Here is a 22,770-nt window from a genome sequence, read left to right on the forward strand (position 1 = left end):
CGCCATGCCCCAGAGAAATGCTTCTCAGAGGAAGGATCTGTACTCCCTTTGCACTTCGGAGGATTCACCCTTCCATTTGTAATGCGGGACACTGGCTGCTTTCATTGCAGTGCTAGCACATGCTGCACAAGGCTACTGTGCCAGCTTCCCACAGCCCAGCTTACCTTCCCCTCATATCTAGAGCCTAGCATGAGTCGAGAACTCGATGCAGAGCTCTCTAGCGTGCAGCCTTATTGTATATGTGATCAATTCTTAACACAAAACCTAACCAGGAGCCCCTGGAGAGCTTAAACTGGTGAGAGAGGGCAGTTCTTTGCAGCCTGGGCAGGAAGCACAGAAGGACTGAGTCACTCACTCAGGGTCCCAAGTACTTTGGGGGCAGAAAGAAAAATTAAAAGCCTTCCCTGGTACTTTTTCCACCAACCTGCTCGTCCTAGCTATCCTGCCTTTACCAGCTGCCCGTTTGCTGGATTCAGGAGCTGCACTTCACCTCACGCCTCCTCACCCACGGGCTCTCCTAGGCTACCATCCTCATAGCTCGCTCTGCCCTGCTCCACCTGCTCTGCATCTGGTGACTGCATCAGGCAGCAGCCACAAAAATAGCACTTCCTTCTCACTCCCTTGCCAGAAATCCTTGGGGCCGTTTTTGTCCTGACACTTCCAATAATGAAGTCTGAGAAAACAAGGAGCTCTCGCTGCCACGTGTGCCCCAGAGGGAAGGTGTTTATTAGAAGCAGGATTTTTCAGGAGGGAAGATGTGAGGGGGGCAGGGCTTTCCCCAAGGACCACAGGTACCTTAAGGAGTGCTGTGAGAAACCCTCCAAAATTCAGTTTGGGCTGGGTTGGATGAGCAGGAAAAGCTACTTCCACCAGTCAGACTTAGGGGGCTGGTATGGGTAAGGGATTAAACACCCTGCCAAATATCTCCAGTGCAACCTCCCATCCTCTGCCCCCTCCCAGCTCTACCTGTGCTGAATCCCAGGGCAGTTCTGTCGGCAGCAGGGCCATGCGGGCGTCCCCAGCCTGCGGTGACAAGCTCCCCTCTGCTGTCACAGCCTCCGTGGCTGACTCGGTGTCATTCCAGACAGGATCCTGCACAGGCTCCTCAGCCCTGTCCCACGGAGCCGCAGGGGAAGCGGGGTGCTGCTCACCACCAGAATGAGTCTGGGTGTCTATGGAGCTGCCACCAGGAGAGGGTGTCCAAACGGGTGTTTCTGCTGGCTGCTCAAGCTCAGTCAGCACTGTGGGCTCCAGCATCTCCCACCCCACCGTTGTCTCCAAGAACTCCTCTCGGGCTGAATGTTCTTCCCCACCAGCCTCCACCGTGGGCTCTGCGAGCTCTGCTCTTGCAGTAGTCACAGTCTGCTCGGAATATGCTCCCCCGACAGCCCACGTGTCTCCATCTGTCACCTCAAAGGGCTCTTCCGAAATACCAGGAGACCTTGCAGCGGCAGTAGAAGGAACAGAGGACACTGGCAGGAGACTCGGCCCCATGCTGCTCCCAAGGTCTAAGCCAGGAGGAGCAGAGTCCTCTTCTTGCCCTCCCACAGCTGCCTCAGTCACAACACCTGGGCGGGCAGAAGCTGTAGAAAACACGACGGAGAACAAGGATTCCTCTTGGCCCGCTGGTTCAGAAGATGTAACCTCTGGCCCGGAGGTCTGAAGGCTCTCCACTCCTCCTCTCGAGTGGTCTATCGGGAGCAGCCCCTCCTCTTCCTCCAGCGTGCTGGAGAAAGGCGTGTGCAAGTCAGGCTCTACAAATTCTGCCGGCGGATGGACAGTAGCTGCTTCCCAGTTGTCTTTTACCTGTGTCCCGTTCCCTTTCGGCAGGGCCTTCTGAGAGGCAGCAGGAAAGCTGTAGTCTAAAAAGAGATCCAAGAGACTTCGTGTCACACGCTAAGTACCTGTGAACTCTGAACAACAGAGAGTTGTCCCCACTGCACATGGCTGGTCACAGATGGGATCAAACAGCAGAGATTCTGCCACTGAAAAGAACAATCCCCCTTGGTAAGTGCAGCACACTGGGAAATGCACGGTATGCTCCTGGACTCACCCAGCTCCCTGCCCCATCCCAGTGAACCCCGCTTTCCCTGGGGAAGATTCATACCTTCGTTCTCCTCACTCCTTTCTGCCCTGAAGGTGTTATCACAGACCCGCTAGCCACGAGGGCTGCAAATAGCTTTGACACCCAGCATTCTCTCAGGTGAGGTTATGAGTGTTAGGAATCAGGCTGGGACCCAGGGATTCATTCTGCGTGGGCTTTAGAAAGATACTGGGCTGTAAGAGCCATCAGACATGAGCTCAATGGGAAATACTAGGGAAGAGAACAACAGCACAGCAAACCACGTCCTTCTCCCTGGCATGCTGAGGTTACGCCACCAAACCCTGAATCAACCTGGGCACCTCTGAAATGCAGAACCTCAGTTTGTATAGTGCTTCACAGAAGAAAAGTGATCCCACAGATATCTGCACCATGAGATTCCCATGTCGTTAAGGAGCAGTTTTGCTGCAGGGATACACAAGTCAGAAACAGGAGCTGAATATAACTCCCCTCCCTCCAACTTCAGCCCTGAGCTGTTCTGTGGCTCTGACCGTGAACACAAGGGATAGTGCTAGACAAATGTGCTGAAGGAGAAAAAACACCTCACAAATGTAAGGTTAGGGCAGGGAGTGGAAGCCCAATGACAAGTGGTTGCAGAATAAGGAGAGTACCCATAAGATCAGGCACATTAAGCTGGAAGTCAGAGTTCCATCAGGCACAGATTAGCCTTGAGAAACTGTGCACCTGAGTAGCTCCGTTTCCAATCACCTTTCTCCCCAGGATGAGCACAGCATGCATTCTGAGAAAGAGAAGGGAGAGGATTCCTGTGCTCTCGCAGGGCTCTGCTGCTGCAGGGACACTCGGGGTTTGCACCGAAAACCCCAGCCTCAGCAGGAACCCTGCCCGCCCTGATGTGCTGGGGGTGAAGTGAGCGATGCTGGTTTCGTCCTCTAACACAAGGCCCTGTCAGATGAGGCATTATTTTAAGGGATCAGTGATCCAGTGTGCCATCTCCCTTGCCTGAAGACATTGGCAGCTATTCTTGACTCCTCTGCACCTCCTCCCAGCAGGAAGAGAGCACGAACTGGCAGATGGGCACAGAATAAAAACAAACGGGGCAAAAGCAGCGTGAGGTTTGCCCCACAGGAGCTGGAAACACTCCTAGCTTGTCAGCTGGTCCCTGAAGCCACGGATTTGACCTTTTTTTTAAGGTGTTGTCACAGCTCAGCTGGCTCCTGAGAGGGGAAGCCCCGTGTGGTGCAGCCGTGCTGCCCTTTCACAAACGAGATCTACAGGAGCCCGAAGTCCTGCTGCCTCTGCCATCTCTGCTGGGTGATGGAAGCTCAGGAGAGCCGATTCCACTCTCCAGCAGGCTTCTGTCTCACAAGGCAGCTGAAAACCAAAACCCCAACTGCTTCTCCGGGGCAACAAACCAGCGAGGTGGAAGCAGACACAGGAGCCCTCACACTCGCTGCGAATTGATTTAACATTCCCACTTGCCACCAGCCTTTCTGCTGTCCCCTGTGCTAGGCTGGGAGCATCCTCCTCCTGTCTGCTTCAGTGAGAGCCCGCTGATTGTAACCTTAACTCCTCTTACATCTCCCAAGGACCGCTAGTAGCTGCTCGCCTTGCAGCTGAGATCAGCAGGAGGTTGCAGTACGAGAGGAACTTGTGGCCACACGCAGAGATAGCGCACACCACACACCCCTACAAACCACCAACAAAAGCAGCCAAGCCACAGCGGACCAGCCCTCTCCCCGAGGGACACAGCTCAGGGGAATTGCCCACGGGACTCTCAGCATCTTCAGCCCCAGAGCCCAGCAGGGATGGCCCAGAGGAGCGCAGCAGGCAGCCCCACCTCTGGGTCACATCCTGTCCCAGTGTCCCTGCCACACCAGCCCCCTGGGAGCCCGTCTCACCGATATGAAATTCCACACCTCCACCTCACCTCCAGGCCACCGCAGCCCCCTTCATGCTTTCTACCACAGCAGGATTACATTGCAGCATCCAGCTGCCTTCCTCCCCCCAAACCTCCCCGGTTTTCCCCTTCCGGGCCCTCCAAAGACCCCCAGGATCACCCCTTCCCTCAGAAACCATCTGGCACAGCCCCCCTGCCCTCTGCAGCTCCCAGCAGACCCGGGGCCGGGTCACACAGATTCGTTTCCTCTGCCGGGGGAGATGATTTGCCCTGGGAGAGGCGAACATGAGCTCCAAACCTCTGTGAAGCCACCACTGAGGTGGCGTCCTGCTTCTCCTGAAATCGATCCCAAAACTTCCCCTGACACCAGCTGGGCCAGGGCCTGGCTCTTTGCCAGAGCCCGATTCCCCAGCCAGCCATTTAATTCATTACACTTCTGCTTCCCCTTCGTTCCGAAGAGCCAGGCTCCATTATTGCCCTGCGAGGTCCCCTAACCTGCATTTGCCACTAGGAACTGTTTAAAGCAACCGAGACAGCTCAGAAAAAGGGCGAGCCTCATCGTTTTTAGTGCGCATAACCTGGCCATAAGGTCTTTATCGGATTAAGCTGGGAGATCACGTTAACCAGTGATTGAATTACTGATAACTAGACGGCGCTGTAATAAAGACAAGAACATTCCTGGGCTTCCATCACAACGCAGCTCGAAGCACAAGGTGTGTTTTACCTGCTGCTTCCTACGCAGCCAGTTCTGCCATGGTACCTGCTTGCTGTCGTACCGTGCAGAGCAGCCAGGCTTGTTGCAAAAAGGCGTGCTACACCCGACTGGAATCGCAGGGGGATAACAAGGAGGCAAAATGCAATTACTGGGAGCGGAGCTGAAACAGTTGGGGTTAATATCCTTATCTGCCAGAAGAGGGGGGAGAAGTCACTGGCTGCCACTCCAAGACAAGTCCAAAGAAATCACAGCTAAAAGAGACCCAGGGCAGCAAAGCTTTTACCTCTCCTTATGCTTGGAAGTTGCTTCATGTGGAGACTGGGAACTTTACAGCACTACAGCTGTTCCCAACGAGACCCACACCTTTCTTCTGCTCCGTGCCTGATCTGCAATAAGGCTGGAATAAGCCGCCCTCCCCTGACCATGGAGTCACTCAGGGATATCTGCACCAAAATAACATTACGCAGAGAGAAACCCTGTTAGTCACAGGTCAGCCTTGGCAAGCAATGGCTTGGTGCAGGCAGCTCATCCCTGGGCAGCTCACCCAGCGCGTCAGCGTACGGAAAAGCAGGGCATAAACAGGAGGCATCTCGGGAGCGGAGCTCAGGCAGGGGGCTGCTCAGTGCTAAGCTTCTTACGGAGACAGCCTTTACCAGGTGCTTCATTTCATTAAGGCTTCGTTGAAGATGGTATTAACAACTGCAGCTTTGCTGTCAGTCTGGATGAAGAGGCAGCAGATTTCAGTAAGGCTGGGAGAGACTGGGATCTCTCTGGCCAGAGGCACATAATTCATCACAGAAAGAAGTGAATCTCACCATCAGAGACGAGTTGAGAGTGGAAGAGATTTTATCCCTTTAGTTCGTTGGAAAACTTATTTTTCTTTGGACACAGTGCTTCTAGCTCGTCTGCCCTGCTATTCTTTATCCTAGCTCTCATGGAAATCCCTGCTACTAATTACTATGAATAATTAAAAGATTACCTTTTTTTTTTCCTCCTCCAAAGTGCTGCACGCCACCCTGGTGAATCACCAGCTGTAAGAGTGTATTTGATAGCTCCCAGCACAGTCACGCCATGGGCTTCAAATGCACAACCAGGAGCTGGAAGTGCAGGCTCTGGCCGTAAGGAAGCGAGCCTGCTGCCAGCCCACTGCCAGGCTGGCAAGTTTTTGGGAGCCCACACTTCCCACCAGTTAATAATTAGGCTGCCAAATTCTAGAGCCTTCATTGGAAGCAGAACGTTTTGGGCACTGTGTTCTGACGGAGAACGCAAAGCGGGGAGCACCCCAGGATGGATGTGACAGCACACAACGCCTTTACAAGAAACCAGGGACTGGAAGGAACCTGAAGTCCTGATGACTCCGATCTTCTACCCCTAAAGCCAGAAGAGATGGTGCATTTTTTCCCCCCAGAAATCCAGCATGATAGTAGAAAACACTACAGATGGAAGCCTCCAGGAAAAACAAGATGGAAAAGGTGGAAAGGAAGGCCAGAAAAGCCTGAGGCAAGGTCCACCACGTCTTTAGGGTTGATCTGCGACTTGGGGCAATTAGATACCAAAGGCGAAGTAAAGCAGGCAAACCCAAACTACAACCTGAGCAGTTTCTGGATTTCCTGGAAGCCTGAGGGCTGTGGGATGCAGAAGCAGCAGGTTCACAGCTCCTCTGACCTGCCTTTTGGCTGAAGTACCAGTTATCCACTGCTTTTTTCCGTAAGGATATGGCATCCATTTTCCCAACAGACTAATTCTGTCTTTTCCAGATGCACCTCTACTGGGTAGCAGCTGCACAAGAAGAGCAAAGCCAGGAGGTAGCGATGGGTTAGCACACGTGCACGTGTGCACTTCTGTGTCTGCTCTGACAGAAAAAGACAAATCTCAGGGTCCTTCCACGGGCTGATGTTCACTGATGTCAATAGAGATTTACCCTTCTGTAGCTTACATCAGCAAAAGCGTGTTATTCAAGAGAATCAGAGCCTCAGGCTGAGCTGTGCTCTGCCAGTGGGAGTTCGTTCTCACTTTCTAATGGACTAACAGGTGGCTGTAGATGCCACATGTTTTCCAGAAATATTTTTAAAGGATGTTTGAGTGCACTTTTAAAAAAAAAGAGCAGCAGCTGCAGATTGTTATTACTTTTTATCTCTCTCAGTCTCAAAGTCACACAAAGGCAGAGCAGTCTCCCCACACAGACTTCAGAAGGACAGAGAAAAGGAGAGATGACTAATACCAGTTTGAAATCTCAGGAGATCTGGCCTATCTGCAGCAAGACCACCACTTCCAGGCCCAGCGTCTTTACAGCAAACAGGGAAGGAAGCCAGCGCTCCATGTCTCCTTTCAGAGCAGTAATTTTTCTCTCTCCGGTAGTACAACAATCCTGTTTTGTGCCTTGATTGATACAGGGTCTCAAATCTGTGCCCGGGGCAGATATATCAGCTATGCCAGGCTACACTTCACTGTCACTCTGAGAGAAATCCTACTTAAGGAGAACTTGCAGTATACATTCTTTTTCTTTTTTTTTTTTTTTAATAGCAGCTGTTTGAAACTGTTTAATGGATTTATAGGTTGAAAATAACCTAACAGATGTCATTACACAGCTCCACAAGGTATCACATGGCATCTGTCACACATGCAGAACACAAGAACCATTGGCTATGTGTCCCTCTCATGCGCAGGCTTTGCATGACAGGAGAAGGCTGCCCAATTTAGGGATGCTATTACAATATCCTTTATAGTAAAATGACACACAGCAGGTTTCTAATTAAATTTTAAGTAGAAATGTGCTCCCAGCTCCTGAATAATTCAAACTGTTCTATTAACCAAGGTTCTGAAATGCCACTGAGACATGAGCTGTGGACATAGCAATGGCCAGGGGAAAAAGAAAAAAAAAAAAACAGCGCTTGGACGCACTGAGGCACTGGGCAGTGGATCGGGCAGGGTATGTGTAAAGGACAGCTGAAAGAACACATCTGTTCGTGTAGGAAAGCACTGCAGGCGAGAACGGAAGGAGAGACGAGCATGTTCTGCATACAAATGGGGAGAGGCACGTGCAAGAGGCAAGGCTGGGTTTGGTACCCGGCGCGTCTCGCTCTCAATGCACAAGCACACGCTGTTCTCCAAGTCACGTCCAGATCTGGGAGTACACGCAGGTGCCTGCTGGCACACCAATAAAAGCGCCGCTGAGCACGCTGCCAGCTCGTGAGAGCGGCTAAGCCAGAGCATGTCCCAAGGATGCACTGGTGGGAACATCCCCCGCGAGCATCGCTGCAGAGGAAGCATCTGCACGGCTTCCCCACGGCCAGCCCTGCAAGTGCCCTGGGGCCGCATGCGAGCAGGGCACGGGAGTGTGTCTGGAGGAGCTGAAGGGCAATGAAGTGAGCAGAGGGCTTCAGAGACCTCAGTTGGGATCGTCCTTGTCCTCCAGAGCACGGCCTGGGCCCCAGCAGGCAGCCCAAGGCACAGCGCTGCCAGTCGGGGCACTGCAGCAGACCCCGGCCCTGGGGGAGCACAGCTCTTCCTAAGGTCAGACGTGGGTGTGAAGGTGAGACCAAAACAAGACTCCTGCCTTCTAACTCCAGACCTGAGTCAGACCTGCTGGGAGGGAGGCAGCGATACTGGAGAAGGGAGGAGGGAGAAGGCTGAAGGCCTGGCCACTGGGTAATGTTTAATACATGCCCCACATGGCACTTAAGAGCAGGAGTATGCAAAATAATCTCCTAAATTACTGGAAACCCTGCAGAGATTCCTTCCTCCCATCCCTCGCCAAGAACACCTCAAAGCCAACAAGGGACTCAGAGGGGAGACCACTGAGGGGACCAAGGCTCAAAAACATCCACGGAGGAAAGCAAGCAGAAATACTGAAAGCTCAGCATGGCCTTGGACTCTCCAGCGAGCAGGCAGGACAGCAATGGGGCAGAGCTGCCCAAGGGAAAAAAACCCGTTGTCTACTGCTGGGCCAAATCCCCACTGAAGTCACAGGGTGAGGAATACAAGATTTGGCCCAGGGGATCCAGCTGCGAGTCAAACCCTCAGATGGCCTTGATCTCTGAGCCAGGGTCTTGAGACCTTTAGATCGTAATTAATTGATGGCAATGGAAAGAAGAGAGAGAGAAAAGAGAATAAAAGGGAGAAGGAGTGAAAGAGAAAGAAGGGCGTGAGGCAAATGGGAAACTAGGTGGATGCAATGCTTTTTCCCCCCCCCCAGCTCAGGGAACCTTACAGCAGCTCAGGAATAAAGGCTCAGCTGTAACTTGATTTCTAAAGCCTGTGCTTGCTCAGGGTTCACTGGGGACACATCAGGCACTGAGGTGAGAAAATAGAGCTGACGTTTAATCTCAACCCCTCTTAGCAAGAGTTGTGTCAAAGCAGGAAAACAGATCCCTGCATCCCTTCGCCTCCCTGAAGCTCTGGTGGAGAGTAGAGGAAGAACAAGGTAAAAATAGCCTACCTGTTGCTTGTCCCAGGTCCAAGCTGGAGTCGTTGAGCTCTCCCCCATCTTCCCAGAAGTACTGCGGGGGCTGTAAGATCTTGGACTCCTCGTTCTCCTCGCTGGTAAAGCCTGATCCTGGGGCAGCATGCAGAGAGCCAGGGATGAGATCAGGCTCGGTGGCCTCAGGGCTGGTTTGCTCGTGGGAATTCACGGCCTCCAGATGGGACATCATGGCAAACTCCAGCAGGGAGGTTGAAGTGAGGCCATCAGTGGTCGATTCCTCCGAGGAGGCAAGGCAGAGGCACAAAGTCCCTGTGCAGAGGCAACAAACCCACATCAGAGAGGACTGGCAAGCAGAAGGCCAGTCTCCAGACAACCTGCTCCTGCCAAAGCAACCTGCCTTGGGGTAACCTGCCCCTCACATGGGCTGCGCTCAGCTGACAAGGAAAATCGGGCTCTCTGGGGAAACATTCACAGCCAGACAGAGGAGCATTCACAGCCCCGAGGAGCTGCTGCCAAGCAGCCACTCAGCCCCAGGCATTCCCTTCAATGGGGCAGTGATGGGGCAGCCTTTTGGGGGCTTTTTGCCCCCCCCCTGAAAGGACAAGGTGCCTTGTGAGTCACCCATCCCGGAGAGGAGGTGGAAAGGCTCGTACTGACAGCATAAAACCCTGGCTCTGCGGAGTCAACGCCAGTTTTTCTATTCCACTGTCACCCAGCCAAGATTTCGCCCCAGTGTTCCCGACACGCAGCTGTATTCTATACAGGGGGATTGATTTAAACCAAAATTATCTAAATCATCAATATTAATCAGGTTTTAAATCCGAAGGCTGGAAATCTATTTTTAAGCCATTGATCTGAACTTCATTTTGCATTCGCATCTTTTGTTTTCCTGAGGGCAGGCTGACTGCCACAGGTAAGAATTAAATGCAACTAACAGCAAACGCTACCTAACGCCGAGCAGGGATGCAGGTGGCATTTTTCACTTTTGTTTGAACAATTATATACTTTGGTATTTCCATTTTGCATATTAGGAAGTTTGACTGACACTCCTCGATTCCTAGATGAGCCTTTAATTGTGATTTGTGTCAAGGTGCATTCACATGCATATTGAACTGCCATCAAAATGCAGGCAAACAGCATCTGGAACGTGGCTTTATTCAACCGATAAAAACCATGATAAGCACGGGGACATCAAGAAAAAATACATCTACCAAAACACACTTTGCATTTAAAGCATTTTTCTTAAGCAAGCAAAGTAGCTAATTTGGGTGAGCTGAGGGCTTCCTAGCCCTCTGTTCTTCAGTGCATTAAAATGAGAAGATCTCATCCTCTCACAGCTGATTTTTATTTGTAGATTAAAAGAAAAAAAAAAAGAACAAGTTTTCCTGCTTTCTCAGCTTATACTCGTCTTTTTTTCAGTTTTTAATGAACTAGTCACTGAACTGAACTAATTGAATATGCTGAAATAAAGACTAATTTGGTATCTTGCTTTGATAACTGATTTTCTAGACTGGAGAAGTGCAGCAGATCTACTCCATCTGGAGTTCAGTAAAATATCAGATGATGTGCCCCACACCGAAGTACAAGAGAAGCAAGAAAAGACAGCAATTAGTTGATAAACTGTCAGGCAACCATAAGGCATTGGCTACAGAAAAACCGACAGGGGCTTGTGCTGGAGGGAGGCTATTAGTAGAAATCCTCAAGGTCTGTCCTTGGACCTGGTGGTGTTTAACATTTTCCTAAGTGACCTTGGCTCAAAAAATTAATAGCAAGATAATGAAATTAGCCAAGGAAACAAAGCTAGGAGACATCCTCACTACAAAGAAAGACTGCAGATAAAGCCAGGTGATGCCGAGGACGGAAATAACAGAAATATTACAAAAAGGGACACTGCAAAGTGGTTAAGTCACCACCTTGGGAAATAGCACCAAACATTCTCCGCTATAAGATAGGAAGCCATCCGTTAGAAACGTCTTAAGAGAAGCTCCTGTGTTAGAAGTGTCTCCGAGATATCACTGGAATGCACATGTGAAAATGCTTGCAAAGTCCTGAAGCATTAGAAACAGAGATTTTACAAAGCACTGCTGAGACATCACCTGGATGCCGCACGCAGATTTGGGTACACGTGGCCTGGAATGATTCAGGCAGAGCTCAATCTGCCTGCAGGCAAGGGCACAGCCTGGGCGACCTCCCAAGGTTCCTTCCCACCACCACGTCCAGAAGGACAAATTCAAATCAATGCAAGTGCCAAGATGAGTTACGGCTGGCTCCCGTGCTTTCACTGAAAACATTGGCTTCTTAGCACAGAAAAATGTTTGGGACTTGCTGCTCGCTTGCCAGGCTGGTTACCAGCCCTGCCCTGGGAAGGCTGGAAGCCCAGAAATGCAATTCTTGAGCCTTGTGCGTGCTCTGACCTTCTCCGCCTACCTCTTCTCTTCTCTGAACCAAGCAAAACCCAACATTGGCTACTCTTTCCCATACACACTTGAGTCAGGCTTCTGCACTCCCCAGCCTCGATTGTTTTGCTCTATTGATCCAAGGCAAGAACCGGCTGAGGCCAGCGCAGCGGCAAAAAGCAAACGGCAAAAGAGCACCAGGGGGGCAGGAGGAGGCTGCTGCAGCATCACGGAGCCGACCGAGGCACCCCAGGGGGCAGGCCAGCTCCCTGGGAGCCACACACAGTGAAATCCACAGCTGGAAATGAGAGATTGGACACCTCTTGTGCAGGAGTGGGCTGGTCAGAGAGACCCAGCCAGCCATTGTGCTACCGACTGAGCGGTGCTCACCAGGCTCCGAAGCGCTGCTGCCCAGATTGGGCTTCCCCAGCCTGCCACAGGAGAGCTGGAGCATCTGCAGCAGTAACGGGGCACTGCTGAGCCCTGAGCAGCTGAATTGGGGACAGCGCTCGTCTTGAGGAGCTTACAGCTTGAGGAAACGTGACAGAGCAGCGAGGGGTGCAAAGGGAACGTTATCCTCCAAGTTATCCAGAAAAAAGGGAGCAGAAGGATGGGGAAAGACTACAGCAGAGGTCCAAGGAGATGTGGAAAACGTGGCGTAGTTGGGAGTAAAACCGCCTGGATCCTACTTATGCACAGCCCAGGTCCCCCTGCCAGCTGGGCAAAGCCTCACCACACAGCCCTGCGCCAGCTCCAGGGATGGCTCAAGCTTCTCGCTTCTACTCCCCGAGCCACGCACAGCCTGTGCTGCCTCCAGGCCCAACAGCCCCACAACAGACATCTCGTGGCGGACCAGGGAGCTAATCCCAGCCCTGCAGGAAGCTCAGGTCCTGGGACTTCGCTTACCCTCATGTAACTCTGAAGTGTTTACCCCGTTAAAACCCCTTAAGCTGCATTATCTTGTTTACTGGCATGCTCTGCTCTCCCCAGCCCAAGATAAAACTACACCGCCTCATCCCTGAGCAGGAGGCATTAATAGACACGGCCCGAGCAAGGCGGGTTTCTCCAGGAGTGGATGTGGGGCAGGACAGCAGCCTGGGGCTGACCCACAGGCACGGGGTGCAGAGGTCAGCCTGGGGGAACTCCCTGCCCCAGCACCAGCCCAAATGTCACAAGGCACCTTCTGCAGACAGCACCCTGACACCGCTTCAAACCTTCAGCACCTGCAGCAGCACCGACCCAAAGGCTTGGGGTGCCAAACACATTTGTCACTTCCCCCTCTCTCTTCCAAGCATCTGATAAAGGAGCTCAATGCAGCTGTCAACTCAGAGGCAAAGAAAGAATCAAAGCCCGAGCTGAGCTGGGAGGCCGGGGAGCACAGCTGAGAAACCCAACCCAAGGAATCAGCAGCTCGCCGTCTTCCTCCTCCTAGGATGGGGAACAGGGATCAGGCGACTTCCAGTAGCCATCAGTCTCCAGTCTGGTATTTTAGAAGGCAAATCAAACAGTAGGAAAAAAAAGAAACGGGAATAAAACCCTGCGAGTGGAGATGGGAGGGAGCAGGGAACGGAGCCAGGGCTCGCCAGCTGCTTCAATGGGGCGTTTGTCTCTCGTTTCTATTTTTGCGGCACCTCTGCGTAACCTGGAGGAGATGAGGCTCTGCATGCTAAAGAGGGCAGCCAGCCTTCGGGGAAACAGCAGGGATGTGAGCACGGGAGGCAACACCAGCCCCAGCTCAGAGCACAGGGGAAGTGGGAGAGGTAAGCGGCGCGGGGAGAGGGAACAAAGGCAGGGAGCGTGCGGCAGGAACAGCGCCGGAGCTCCTGCTCTGGCTGCGAACTCTCAAGCTCTCCAGCTGGCAGCACCCACAAACGTGACACGTGGAGGGAACACCGACCTTGCTGAAGAGGCTTCACCTCCACGAGGAGCGGAACGGGGCAGTTCCAACAACAGGGAGCACTGGTGTTACCTTGCCACAGCCGCTGGAGAAGCACCAGCCCGGTGAACACACACGTTTGGGAGTTTGCTGGTCGCTGATCCCACCGGCGCCTTGGAAAATGGCTTCAGCTCACAGCAGTGGAGCTTGCTCTGCTCAGCTCAGCAGAGGATGCGACATAAGAGCCCAAAAAGGCAGATGGAGGAGTTTTGCTCAATAGCAGAAAAAAAAAAAATCCGAGGAAAGAACATCTGCCGCCTATCTCCCAAACTGCTGGGAATAAAAGGAGATTCACATTTGTGCTCAACTCTAGAAGAACCCTAAAGCGTTTTCTACCTTAGCCAACCAAGAACCACTTCGTCCCGTTGCCACAAGGCAAGCCACCTCTCCACGGGATGGGGCAGCTGCTTGAAAGCTCCCAACTGGCCTATTGAGCAGGACTAGCAGGGAAAGAGGAAATCAGTCATTTCTGGATCCAGCTGAAATGAGAGGAGGGACTTGGGGACGTGAAATGGAATCTGGCTACGACTGTGTCAAGCGGCCTTTAAAATTTTCTTGCTTTTTAATTAACAACGAGCAAGCCTCAGTTTTCTCTCCAAGGAAATAACACCAACATCCTATAAGATGTCATCATACTGGCGTGACCTACAGAGGGGTTGTGTGCCCTTCTGTTGCCCATCTCCCAGCCGTATCAGCTGGTTTCACCTCTCCTTCTCCAGTGCTGGGACTGTAACACACCGCCAGGAAGGCAGGATCAGCCCTGGCTGGGGGGAAGAGCGTTTGCCTGGAGCACGTGCTCTGACTTCCTTGGCTCTCACCACCGGCTAGCAGAGCCTGCACAACACCACGGGTACCAGGGATGGGGCCAGGGCACCTCGGTGTGGCCGACAGGGCAGCCCCAACGGTGTCCATCTGGCCCCGCTGCCGTTGACCTTCCTTTCAGGCTCAGCCCAGACCCCGGAGGTATCCCACACCGTTATTTCCTCAGAGCGCTGGGTCAGCAATGGGTCACTTGCCGATAATCGGCTGGGACAGGAGCACAATGACCAGATGAGGGAAGCATCTGCCAGGGATCTGCCCTCCCCCAGACCACTGTCTGCAGAAGCTGGGGAGCAGGGCCCGAGGGCAGGGAGGAGAGAGGCCCCGGGCAGAGCTGCCAAGGCACAAACGCTCACAGAACGTAACAAAACACGGCGCTGATTTAAATGACAAAAAAAAAATCCCAGCTGCAGACAGAGGAAGAGGAGAAGCGTGATGCTGTTCAGCTGAGGGCTGTCCCAGCTGACTCCCTCACTCTCACCTGAAGTTGGGCTCTCAGCAGGGTGCAGACAGGACAGCCACTTATCAGACAAGTCATTCTGGTGCTAATTCGGAGTTGTGCCTGGAGCACTGCACCTCTCCCAGCCCTGCTGCTGCTCTCCCAGTGCACCAGACCCCTCACACACCCAGCCAGGTCCCTAATCCGAGAGCATCTCTAATTAGGACTTCAGCAAACAAGGTCAGACTGCCATCCTCCCGGTACTGTCAGCAAGCAGGTCCCTCACCGGGTGTCCCTCGAAGCCTTCCCCCATCTCACGGCCCTGGTACATTTTGGAAAGCAATGGGAGAAGTAACACGGCGAGCACGTAGAGGTCCTGCACTGAGGAGGTGACGAGGCACAGCTCACGAAGCCCTTGCAGTGAGGCAACGCTTCAGAAGGAGATCCTAAAGCACCCAGTAGTTGTGCCAGCATCTTGAAGCTTTCAGAGATCTTTACAGCCAGCACAACCAGGGAGCTCAAACATGGGGAGCAGGGCATGAATGTTGCACACACTGAGCAGGGAACACCTCCAGCACGCAGCGCAGGTACCACGACCTGCTTTTGCAACCAGCTGCAGATGTGCACTGGGGTCTGACTCACAGGGCTGCGGGACCCTCAGCCCGCTCTGAGCAGAGCCAGTCTCCCCACAGACCCCACAGAACCAGGCCACAGCAGCTCAGGCGAGCCCCAATCCCCCCTTCCATCAGCCCTTTGTGCCGGGCGTCACAACCATGCCTGGTTTCAGCCTCGCAGACTGTTTCCCTTCGCTCCCTCCCCGGATCGTCTCGTAGCCTTCACACCTCCCTCCTCTGCTGCTGCCGCGTCTGCTCCTCCGCGCTCCTCGCTATCAACCGCGGCGGGTCGCAGCTCGGGGGGAGACGCAGCGCCAGGTAGGCAGTTGCACGCAGCAGAAGTGAATTTACCTCTCTCGGTTACCTTTCCTCAGCACCCTCAAAGCAGCCCGCAAGCCCCCAGGGCTAACAGACCACAGGATGAAAGCAACTGATCTGGGGGAAAAAAAATAATAAAAACAACAAACAAAGCAAAACAAAACAACACAGCCCACGGGTTCCTTTGCCCAAAACATTTCAACTGCCTGCCAAGAAGTCACCTTGCCAGGCCTTTGCTCCCACTGCTCGCTCTGTCTGGGCTGCATGCCCCAGTCCTGTTTCCAGCACACCAAGTAAAGGTGCGTGGCTGCTCCGCCTGCAAACCTCCCTGCCCGGGCAGGGCAAGCACTGCTGCAGCAGGCAGGAGGGACATCCCTCCAGAAACAACCCCAAAGGAGCAGAAGCCGTTGACACCAGCTCAGCCCAAAGGACTTGAGGACTCACCGGGCACAACCCTGAGCACAGAAGGCGCAGCCAGATCCTGGGAGGCACAACGGGGCTCAGCGGGGTCCGGTCGGAGCGCCAGCAGGGCGCATCTTCCTCGCCAGCATCCCGGGCCCTCTGAACAAACCAGCGCATGTGTTTCCTCTGCCTCTGTGCGACTCTGCCCGGGCTGCGTGGCTGACAAATAGCCTCTCTCCATTCTTTCAGGATTACGTGTTTCAATAGCCGGCGAGGACTGGAGGCAAGTTCACCCGACTGCCAGCTGCGGGCCACGACGCACCTTCCCCGCAGCCCCTCTCACCGCGGCCCGGCTGCCTTTGTGTCTCCTGCTCACTTATTTACCCACAAAATGCCGGAGCGTCTTCCCACGCTGAGCAGAGGGGGAAAAAAAAAAAACACAAACTTTTGTGTGCTCTGATCTGCAGCTTGTCGCCTGCAGCTTCCCCTTGAGGGCTTAATGTAGTTATTTCTACCCCTGATGCCTATAATTAAATGAACATTTCCTTATGGCACTGGAGAGGCCAAGGAAAAATTGACTACAGGGAATTTTCATCCGTCCTGATTTATACTCCCTCAGCTCCGGCTGTTCACACACTGCTAACAAGGAATCTTCTAAGCAGGCAGGAGGGAAAAAAATAATAAATAGCCCACATGCAGACAAGCACCTGGGGAGACAATGAGAGGGAAAAGACCGCTTCCCTGCCCTCTCCCCTGCTTTTAACCACATCATTTTCCTACTTGCAAAAGCAAAGGGGCTCAGATACCCAAGAGCCCGGAGAGATGTTTCCATGCTCTGCCAGCAGACCTACGTGATGCCCATCCCGCCCCTGGGACCCCGATGTGGGGCACCTTCAACCTGTCCCGAGGGTCTGCAGAGGCTCCTGACCCCAGGAGGCAGCTGCAAGCACGCCTTTCCCTCGGCACCAGGGACGCAGAGCCTGCAGCTCTCGGGTTTTAACCATGCCTGTCTTGTGGGACTGGAGAAGCGAAGCCACAGCGCAGTGAATTATGCCAGACTGGAACAGCTCCTTAACCACCAAGCAAAGCTGCTAACCAAAATGGGCTCAATTTAGAAATTCTCAGCAGTCTTTGTCTCTAATTCTGACCTTCCAGCTAGGTAGGAAAACAGGTCTCCAGGGATGCCTGACCATCCAAGTCCAGCTACCACAACGCACCAGGATTACCAGTTTCACCGGGTGAGGAACTGAGCTGCCCCTCGTCTCCCATCCCTCCACCTCTCCCTGCTAGGACAGCAGAGAGGATCACAGGGAAATCCAAGGACCCAAATCCTCCGTATCATCACCAGCTGGACAGCAACGCTAGAAAGTTTCCAGCAGTCTGTGCAGAAAAAGAGACACCCTCCCTCAGCAGAGCAGCATCAGCTGTAGACCTTTCGGGTGCCAGATTTTAAAACCACCACGAGGTCCCTGTCCATTCCTCGTAGAGCAAATGCAGCTTTCGAGTGTGGGGACGGGGCCAGCCTGAAATGGCAGAACAGTGGGATAGGAATATGGTTAGTCCTGCCCATGCTCATTGCCCTGCTCCTTGGAGGAGGCAGAGGTCTGGCAGAATTTGGGGACACGGGTTTCCTGACGAGATGCAGCTAAAGGACTTCTGCAAGCTGTGCCCGAGGTTTTCCCTAATGTGGACTGCCAGCCTCGAGGGAAACACGGAGCTGGCTCCCAGCTCAGCCCAGGGAAAGCTTGGGGCTTCTGTGCCACGGAGTATTGGCAGAGAACCCCAACAGGTTTTTCGATCCATTTTGCTCTTTAAGCTCACTATTGTTTGCCAACCTAAAAGCCTTTATCCCCTCTCTTTAGGGAGCCCCAGACCACAGGGGCAAGGCGCTGTGCCTACAGCTCGGGGACAGAGCGACTCCCCAGCGCTCCCAGATGACACATTCCCCCACCAACATTTTCAGGAGATCGGGGCAATAACACAGACGTGCCAGGGGGCTGGATGTCACCGTATCGCAGCTCGGTCGTGCTGGAAGACAGCGACTGGTTGGGAAATCAGCCCTTCCCTCCCTGCCAGAATGACTCAAGACAAAGACTCCCCCACACTTCAGATGTCCCCGCTCCGAACTCCTGTTTCCCAGCTCCGCTCTGCCCAGATTTTGGTACAAAAGAGCCGGCGGTGGGGAGGGCGAGCGCAACCGCAGCCTCACGAGTCTTGGGGAGGGGAGCCCTTTGTTGGGAAATTTCCCCCAGATGATTTAAAAACAGGCGCAAAGCCCTCGCAACTATTCCGGGTACGATTATCCCTGAGCTCAATTGCCTCTCCCCGGCACCCTCCCTCCCCTCCAAATTTCAAGGGCAGGCTCTTGGAAGGAGATGGGGGGGGGGGGGGAACGGGGAGCAATTTGTGGTGCCCCCCGTCCTTTGTGGCAGTTTTGCGGTACTTGGTCAAATCCCCACGATGCCAGAAGAAGCCAGAAACACAAGGGAGAGCTTTGGGGGGCAGCCCTGGTGTGGGCAAGGTCCTCCGTGGCGGGCAGCTCACCTCACGGCATCATGAGGGCACTCGGCACCGGCCACAGCGTGCAGGGTCCCCACCGGGGACCCCATCACCGATGCTGGAGACCCTGTGGCGAGCAAAACCCACGGGCACCCCACAACCGGGGGACAACCAGCCACCACCCCGGGGCGGGGATGGATCACCCCCCGGTCTTTAGGGCACGGCACCGGTGGGATGGAAGCGTGTGTGTGTGTGTATGTGGAGGGAGGGGGGGGTCCCGGTGGCTGCCCCCACCCTCCCGCTGGGATGGCGGCTCCCCCCCATTCCCCTCCAGCCCTCACTCACCGGCGGCCAGCAGCAGCAGCAGCAGCAGCGCCGGGGCCCGGTGCAGCGGCTGCATGGCGGCGGCCGCTGCCCTGCCGCGCCGCCTCTTCACGGGGAGCGGGGCCGCCCCGCCGGGCTCTGCCCCTCGCCGCCGCCGCGCCCGGCCCGGCACCGCCTCCTCCTCCTCCTCCTCCTGCCGCTACGGGGGCGGAGAGACGGGGAGGGGGCGTCCGGAGCTGCCCCCCCCCCACACACCCCAAAAAAACTCCACGGGGCTGACGGGGGCCGTGGAGGCGCTGCTCGGTGCCCCGCTCCCTCCCCGAGCCGGCCGCAGGGCCCCGGCCCCCCGCGCCTCCGTGTGGCGGCGGTGGGGGGTGGGAGCCGGGGAGGGCCGCGGGTGTCCCTCAGGCGCTGAGGGAGCGGGGAGCCCTCGGTGGGATCCCCACGGGGATGGGATCAGACCTCGGGCCCTTTGAGCCCTGTGGTGGAAAAGCACGCAGGGAGGTGTCTTGCTTCGCACCTTGCCTCACCTGTGGGTCACAGAGCCGCGCACGGTGCGTGTATCTGCTGTGTGTGTATCTGCGCCGCTTCATGAGGGAAGATTTCTCCCCCAGAGCAACTTCATTTCTCCAACTCACATCCCACAGGCCTCCAGCCCCTGAGCAGCCACCTCTGAGGGGCTACGCAGCTCCCAGTCTAGTCACAGCCTCATGTCTGAGAGACCTACCCAAAACGCAAGCCTCACAGGGCTGCAAATACCTTGTAACTCCAAGCTGAAGGACCCCAAAAGAAATCAGTCCCTTTCCATAGGGTATCAGGCTCACTGGGCATCAAGCTTTCCTCCACAGCAGCACCTAGGTGCCTTTTTCTTCGTTCTCAGAACAATTTTCTCATCACACTACTCTAGGAGGGCAGGCAACGCCGATATCAAATATCTCAAGCCCTGAGCGAGGAGGCAGCAGCGCTGCCATGGCCTCACCAAGTACCTTCACGCTGCCCACCTTTGGTGCTTTCTGAGCTGTGAAGATGTCAGGAGGAGCGTTGGTTTGCAGGTCTCTCTCCACATGCAAGCCACACACAGGGCAAAGACATGCTGGTTGCTTCTCACCGACCTCCCCATGGTCCATGAGCCATGGTGGGCCCCAGGTGCCCATGCAGCATGTGGCTGAGACAACAGCATGTCGGTCTGGAGGCGGTCAGGATTCTAGATCCAGATCTTATCCCCTAAATAAAGATTCACTAAAAATATTTCAGACTTTTTTTTTTTCCCTGCAAGTAAGTAGTGAATGTTCTTTTGTTGAAGATTGAATCTCCCGAAACAAGCACTGTTGGTATTTTTTTTTTCCTGTCATGAGCTTGATGGCTTTTTGACAGCTAGAAGAAGGTGGCATGCCAAAGGCCACCAAACCTTCCTGAGAGCCAAACAACCAGCCCTGGGTACCCGGTATGACCAGTGCTGGCCTTTGTAGCTCCTACCAGACCACCACTGCCCCTCTGAGCAGCTGCTTGCCCTTTTTGGCCTCTTTTCCCCTCCATCACCCGCTCCCATGCAGTGGTTACCCCAAGTGGGACAAGGGCAGGTGACGGGCCAGCTGCTCCAGTTCCCCAGCGCAGCAAGCCAGCAGGCTTGAACCAAGCCACTCGCTTTTGGCTTCTGTCAGACCACGTCCTCCCAACGCTCTGAAAGTCCTTTTTATCCCAGAATCAATGCAGCCCCCAGCCCCCACTGCGCAGGAAATGCAGCAGGAACTACCGAGCTGCCTCCTACCCCTTCGCCAAGATAAAAACCCTTCAGTACACTCAGATCCTAGCCCAGGCATGGCATTTAATGAATACTCTTGTCATTTTTCACTTTTATGCTGGTAATTTGGCTGTCTCTGCATGCAGGTGGCTTACTACAAGAGGGTAACTAAGAGCCTTTCAGATCTCTTGACCCTGCCACATCCAGCCCCCAAATCTTAGAAACTGGATCCAGTGTCTGCAGCAGCCCCATGGCATCAAAGGCAGCGCAGACACCCTCATGAATTACCCGGCCCCGCATCAGAGGGGAGGAAACCATGCTGGCACAGCGCTGTGCACGCTTACTGTGAGGCTCATGGTGCTCCCTGGTGCTGCGTGGATTTATTTTGACATCGCACATCGGTCTCCCACTGAGCAGCAAAAAAGGGGCAGTATGAAAGGAGAAGATGCATCTTAGACAAGAAAATGAGACAAAATTTGTGGCCGCATCGATCAGCCAGGTCAGCGTTGCCAGCAGAGATGGGCAACACCAGTGCTCTTTAAAAACAGCATGAACTTAAACCCAGCACAGCCCATGTCTTCGTCGTACGCTCCCTTGGATAGGCACGGCTGGCTCAGCTCTCCCGAGGTATTGGCAGCTGTACAGGCAAAGGTTTGTCATTTCTCATTTGATCTTCTCCAGCCTCCCTACCTGGGGTACGTTCTCCAACGATGTTCAGAGCACCGGTAAAAGGGGCTTTGCAATTGCACTAAATGCTTTTTATAGCTGCTTCAAAGCTATTCAGGAAAGTGATACTGGGAGGAACTTTTATCAGTATTACCATTATCTGTGCTTTGCTGTTCTTCCCCCAAATTGTTCAATTTCACAGCTACGTCTATTAGACTGAATCAAAAAGCAAGCGTGTATTTTAGGCTGGCAAAACTGAAAATCCTTCTGCCGCTTTCCCCGTAAGTTACCGTAACAGCTTTTGCCTCCAGGAAATTCAGCCAGCTTTCCGATTTCAATTTAAGGGTCACATTTTGTTCCAAGATACTTGCAAACAAATACTACTGAAGTAGAGGAATGAGGTGATAGCTAAAGGAAAGAATTTGCTGCCTAGGACTTGTTAATTAAAAGCAAATTAAATAGAAGTCTAATCACAACAGAAATACAACTTGTTTTTAAACTCCAGTTTAGAAAAAAAAAAAAAGCAACACATTAATTTGAAATATGCTGGTAAGATGTTTTATTCTCCTAAATCCAGCAAAATTGAATTCACTTACAAAGATGAAAGTGATCTATTGCCCTTGCTCAGCAGAGCAAGAAAATAAACAATAAGCAAAACAAATAAGCAGTCAGATGTTAAGTTCTTGCAGTGTTAGAAATGGCAAGATGTCACTAGTACCAAGAAAAAGGTTTAACACTTCTTCCATTGCATGCTCACAATTATCATACAGCAGAAAGGGATCTGTAGCCATTCTCAGCGCAAAGAAAACACCAAAAACCACTACTTTCAGACTATGTCCAGTTAATTCACTCTCTGGCTTTTTGCGACAGAGACTCGGTGACACAGCAGGCTGGTGGCACACCACACAACTTAACCCCAACTACTGTGAAGCTGCGCAGCCTTTTGGCATCTCATCCCCCTTTGACAGGGGGACTTGAGAGTCCCCTGCCCAGCCTCTCCTTCCTTGGGCACAAGGGAAGATTTAATCTCTCCCATGTTGCAGCATTCCTAAATTTATTCCAGAGTCTCTGACAAGATTTATATAAGCTTATTTGCTGAGTAGCCTTTTTAATGCTCAAACACAAGGATTTTGACTGCACCAAGCAGAGGTAGGTACCCACTCCATTCTTACCTAGCCCAGGCATGCAGGCATTCAGTGGGGAAAACACATACCTCCTGCTCTCATCCAAAATCCTCTGGGGAAAGATGTATAATAAACACCTTAAGAGGAGTGACCTGGAGCCATTTATGCCTTCCAGCATGTGCTGTAATTAGAGGGGAGCGGGATCTGTTCCATTGAGGGCACAGGAGTGGGAGCAAGGTTTTCTGCATCACTTTGAGCCTTTCTTCATCTCTTCACACCAGCTTCCTCCCCTTAGGGAAGGGCACACTACCCACCTGGGACACAGCGCTGTTACCAGTCCTGCCTGCTTCCCAGCCCCTGCTGAAAGGTGTGAAAGAGCACACACACAAGTTGTG

At 53.4% G+C, this 22,770-nt stretch overlaps 1 protein-coding gene across 1 annotated transcript in view; it reads right to left on the reverse strand.

Moving 5' to 3' along the window:
• The window catches only part of PODXL2 (podocalyxin like 2), a 28,857-nt gene extending 9,888 nt beyond the window's left edge, over positions 1-18,969 (reverse strand). The window contains exons 1-3 of the mRNA XM_032194004.1: positions 18,866-18,969; positions 9,113-9,406; positions 967-1,862 (exon numbers count right to left, since the gene is read on the reverse strand). Coding sequence (XP_032049895.1) covers positions 967-1,862; positions 9,113-9,406; positions 18,866-18,920 — 1,245 coding nt within the window. The 5' untranslated portion in view covers positions 18,921-18,969. The remainder of the gene's footprint in view (positions 1-966; positions 1,863-9,112; positions 9,407-18,865) is intronic.
• Between the last annotated feature and the right edge of the window lie 3,801 nt (positions 18,970-22,770).

The sequence above is a fragment of the Aythya fuligula genome, chromosome 10 (genome assembly GCF_009819795.1).
Source record: "Aythya fuligula isolate bAytFul2 chromosome 10, bAytFul2.pri, whole genome shotgun sequence".
Taxonomy (NCBI): Eukaryota; Metazoa; Chordata; class Aves; order Anseriformes; family Anatidae; genus Aythya; species Aythya fuligula.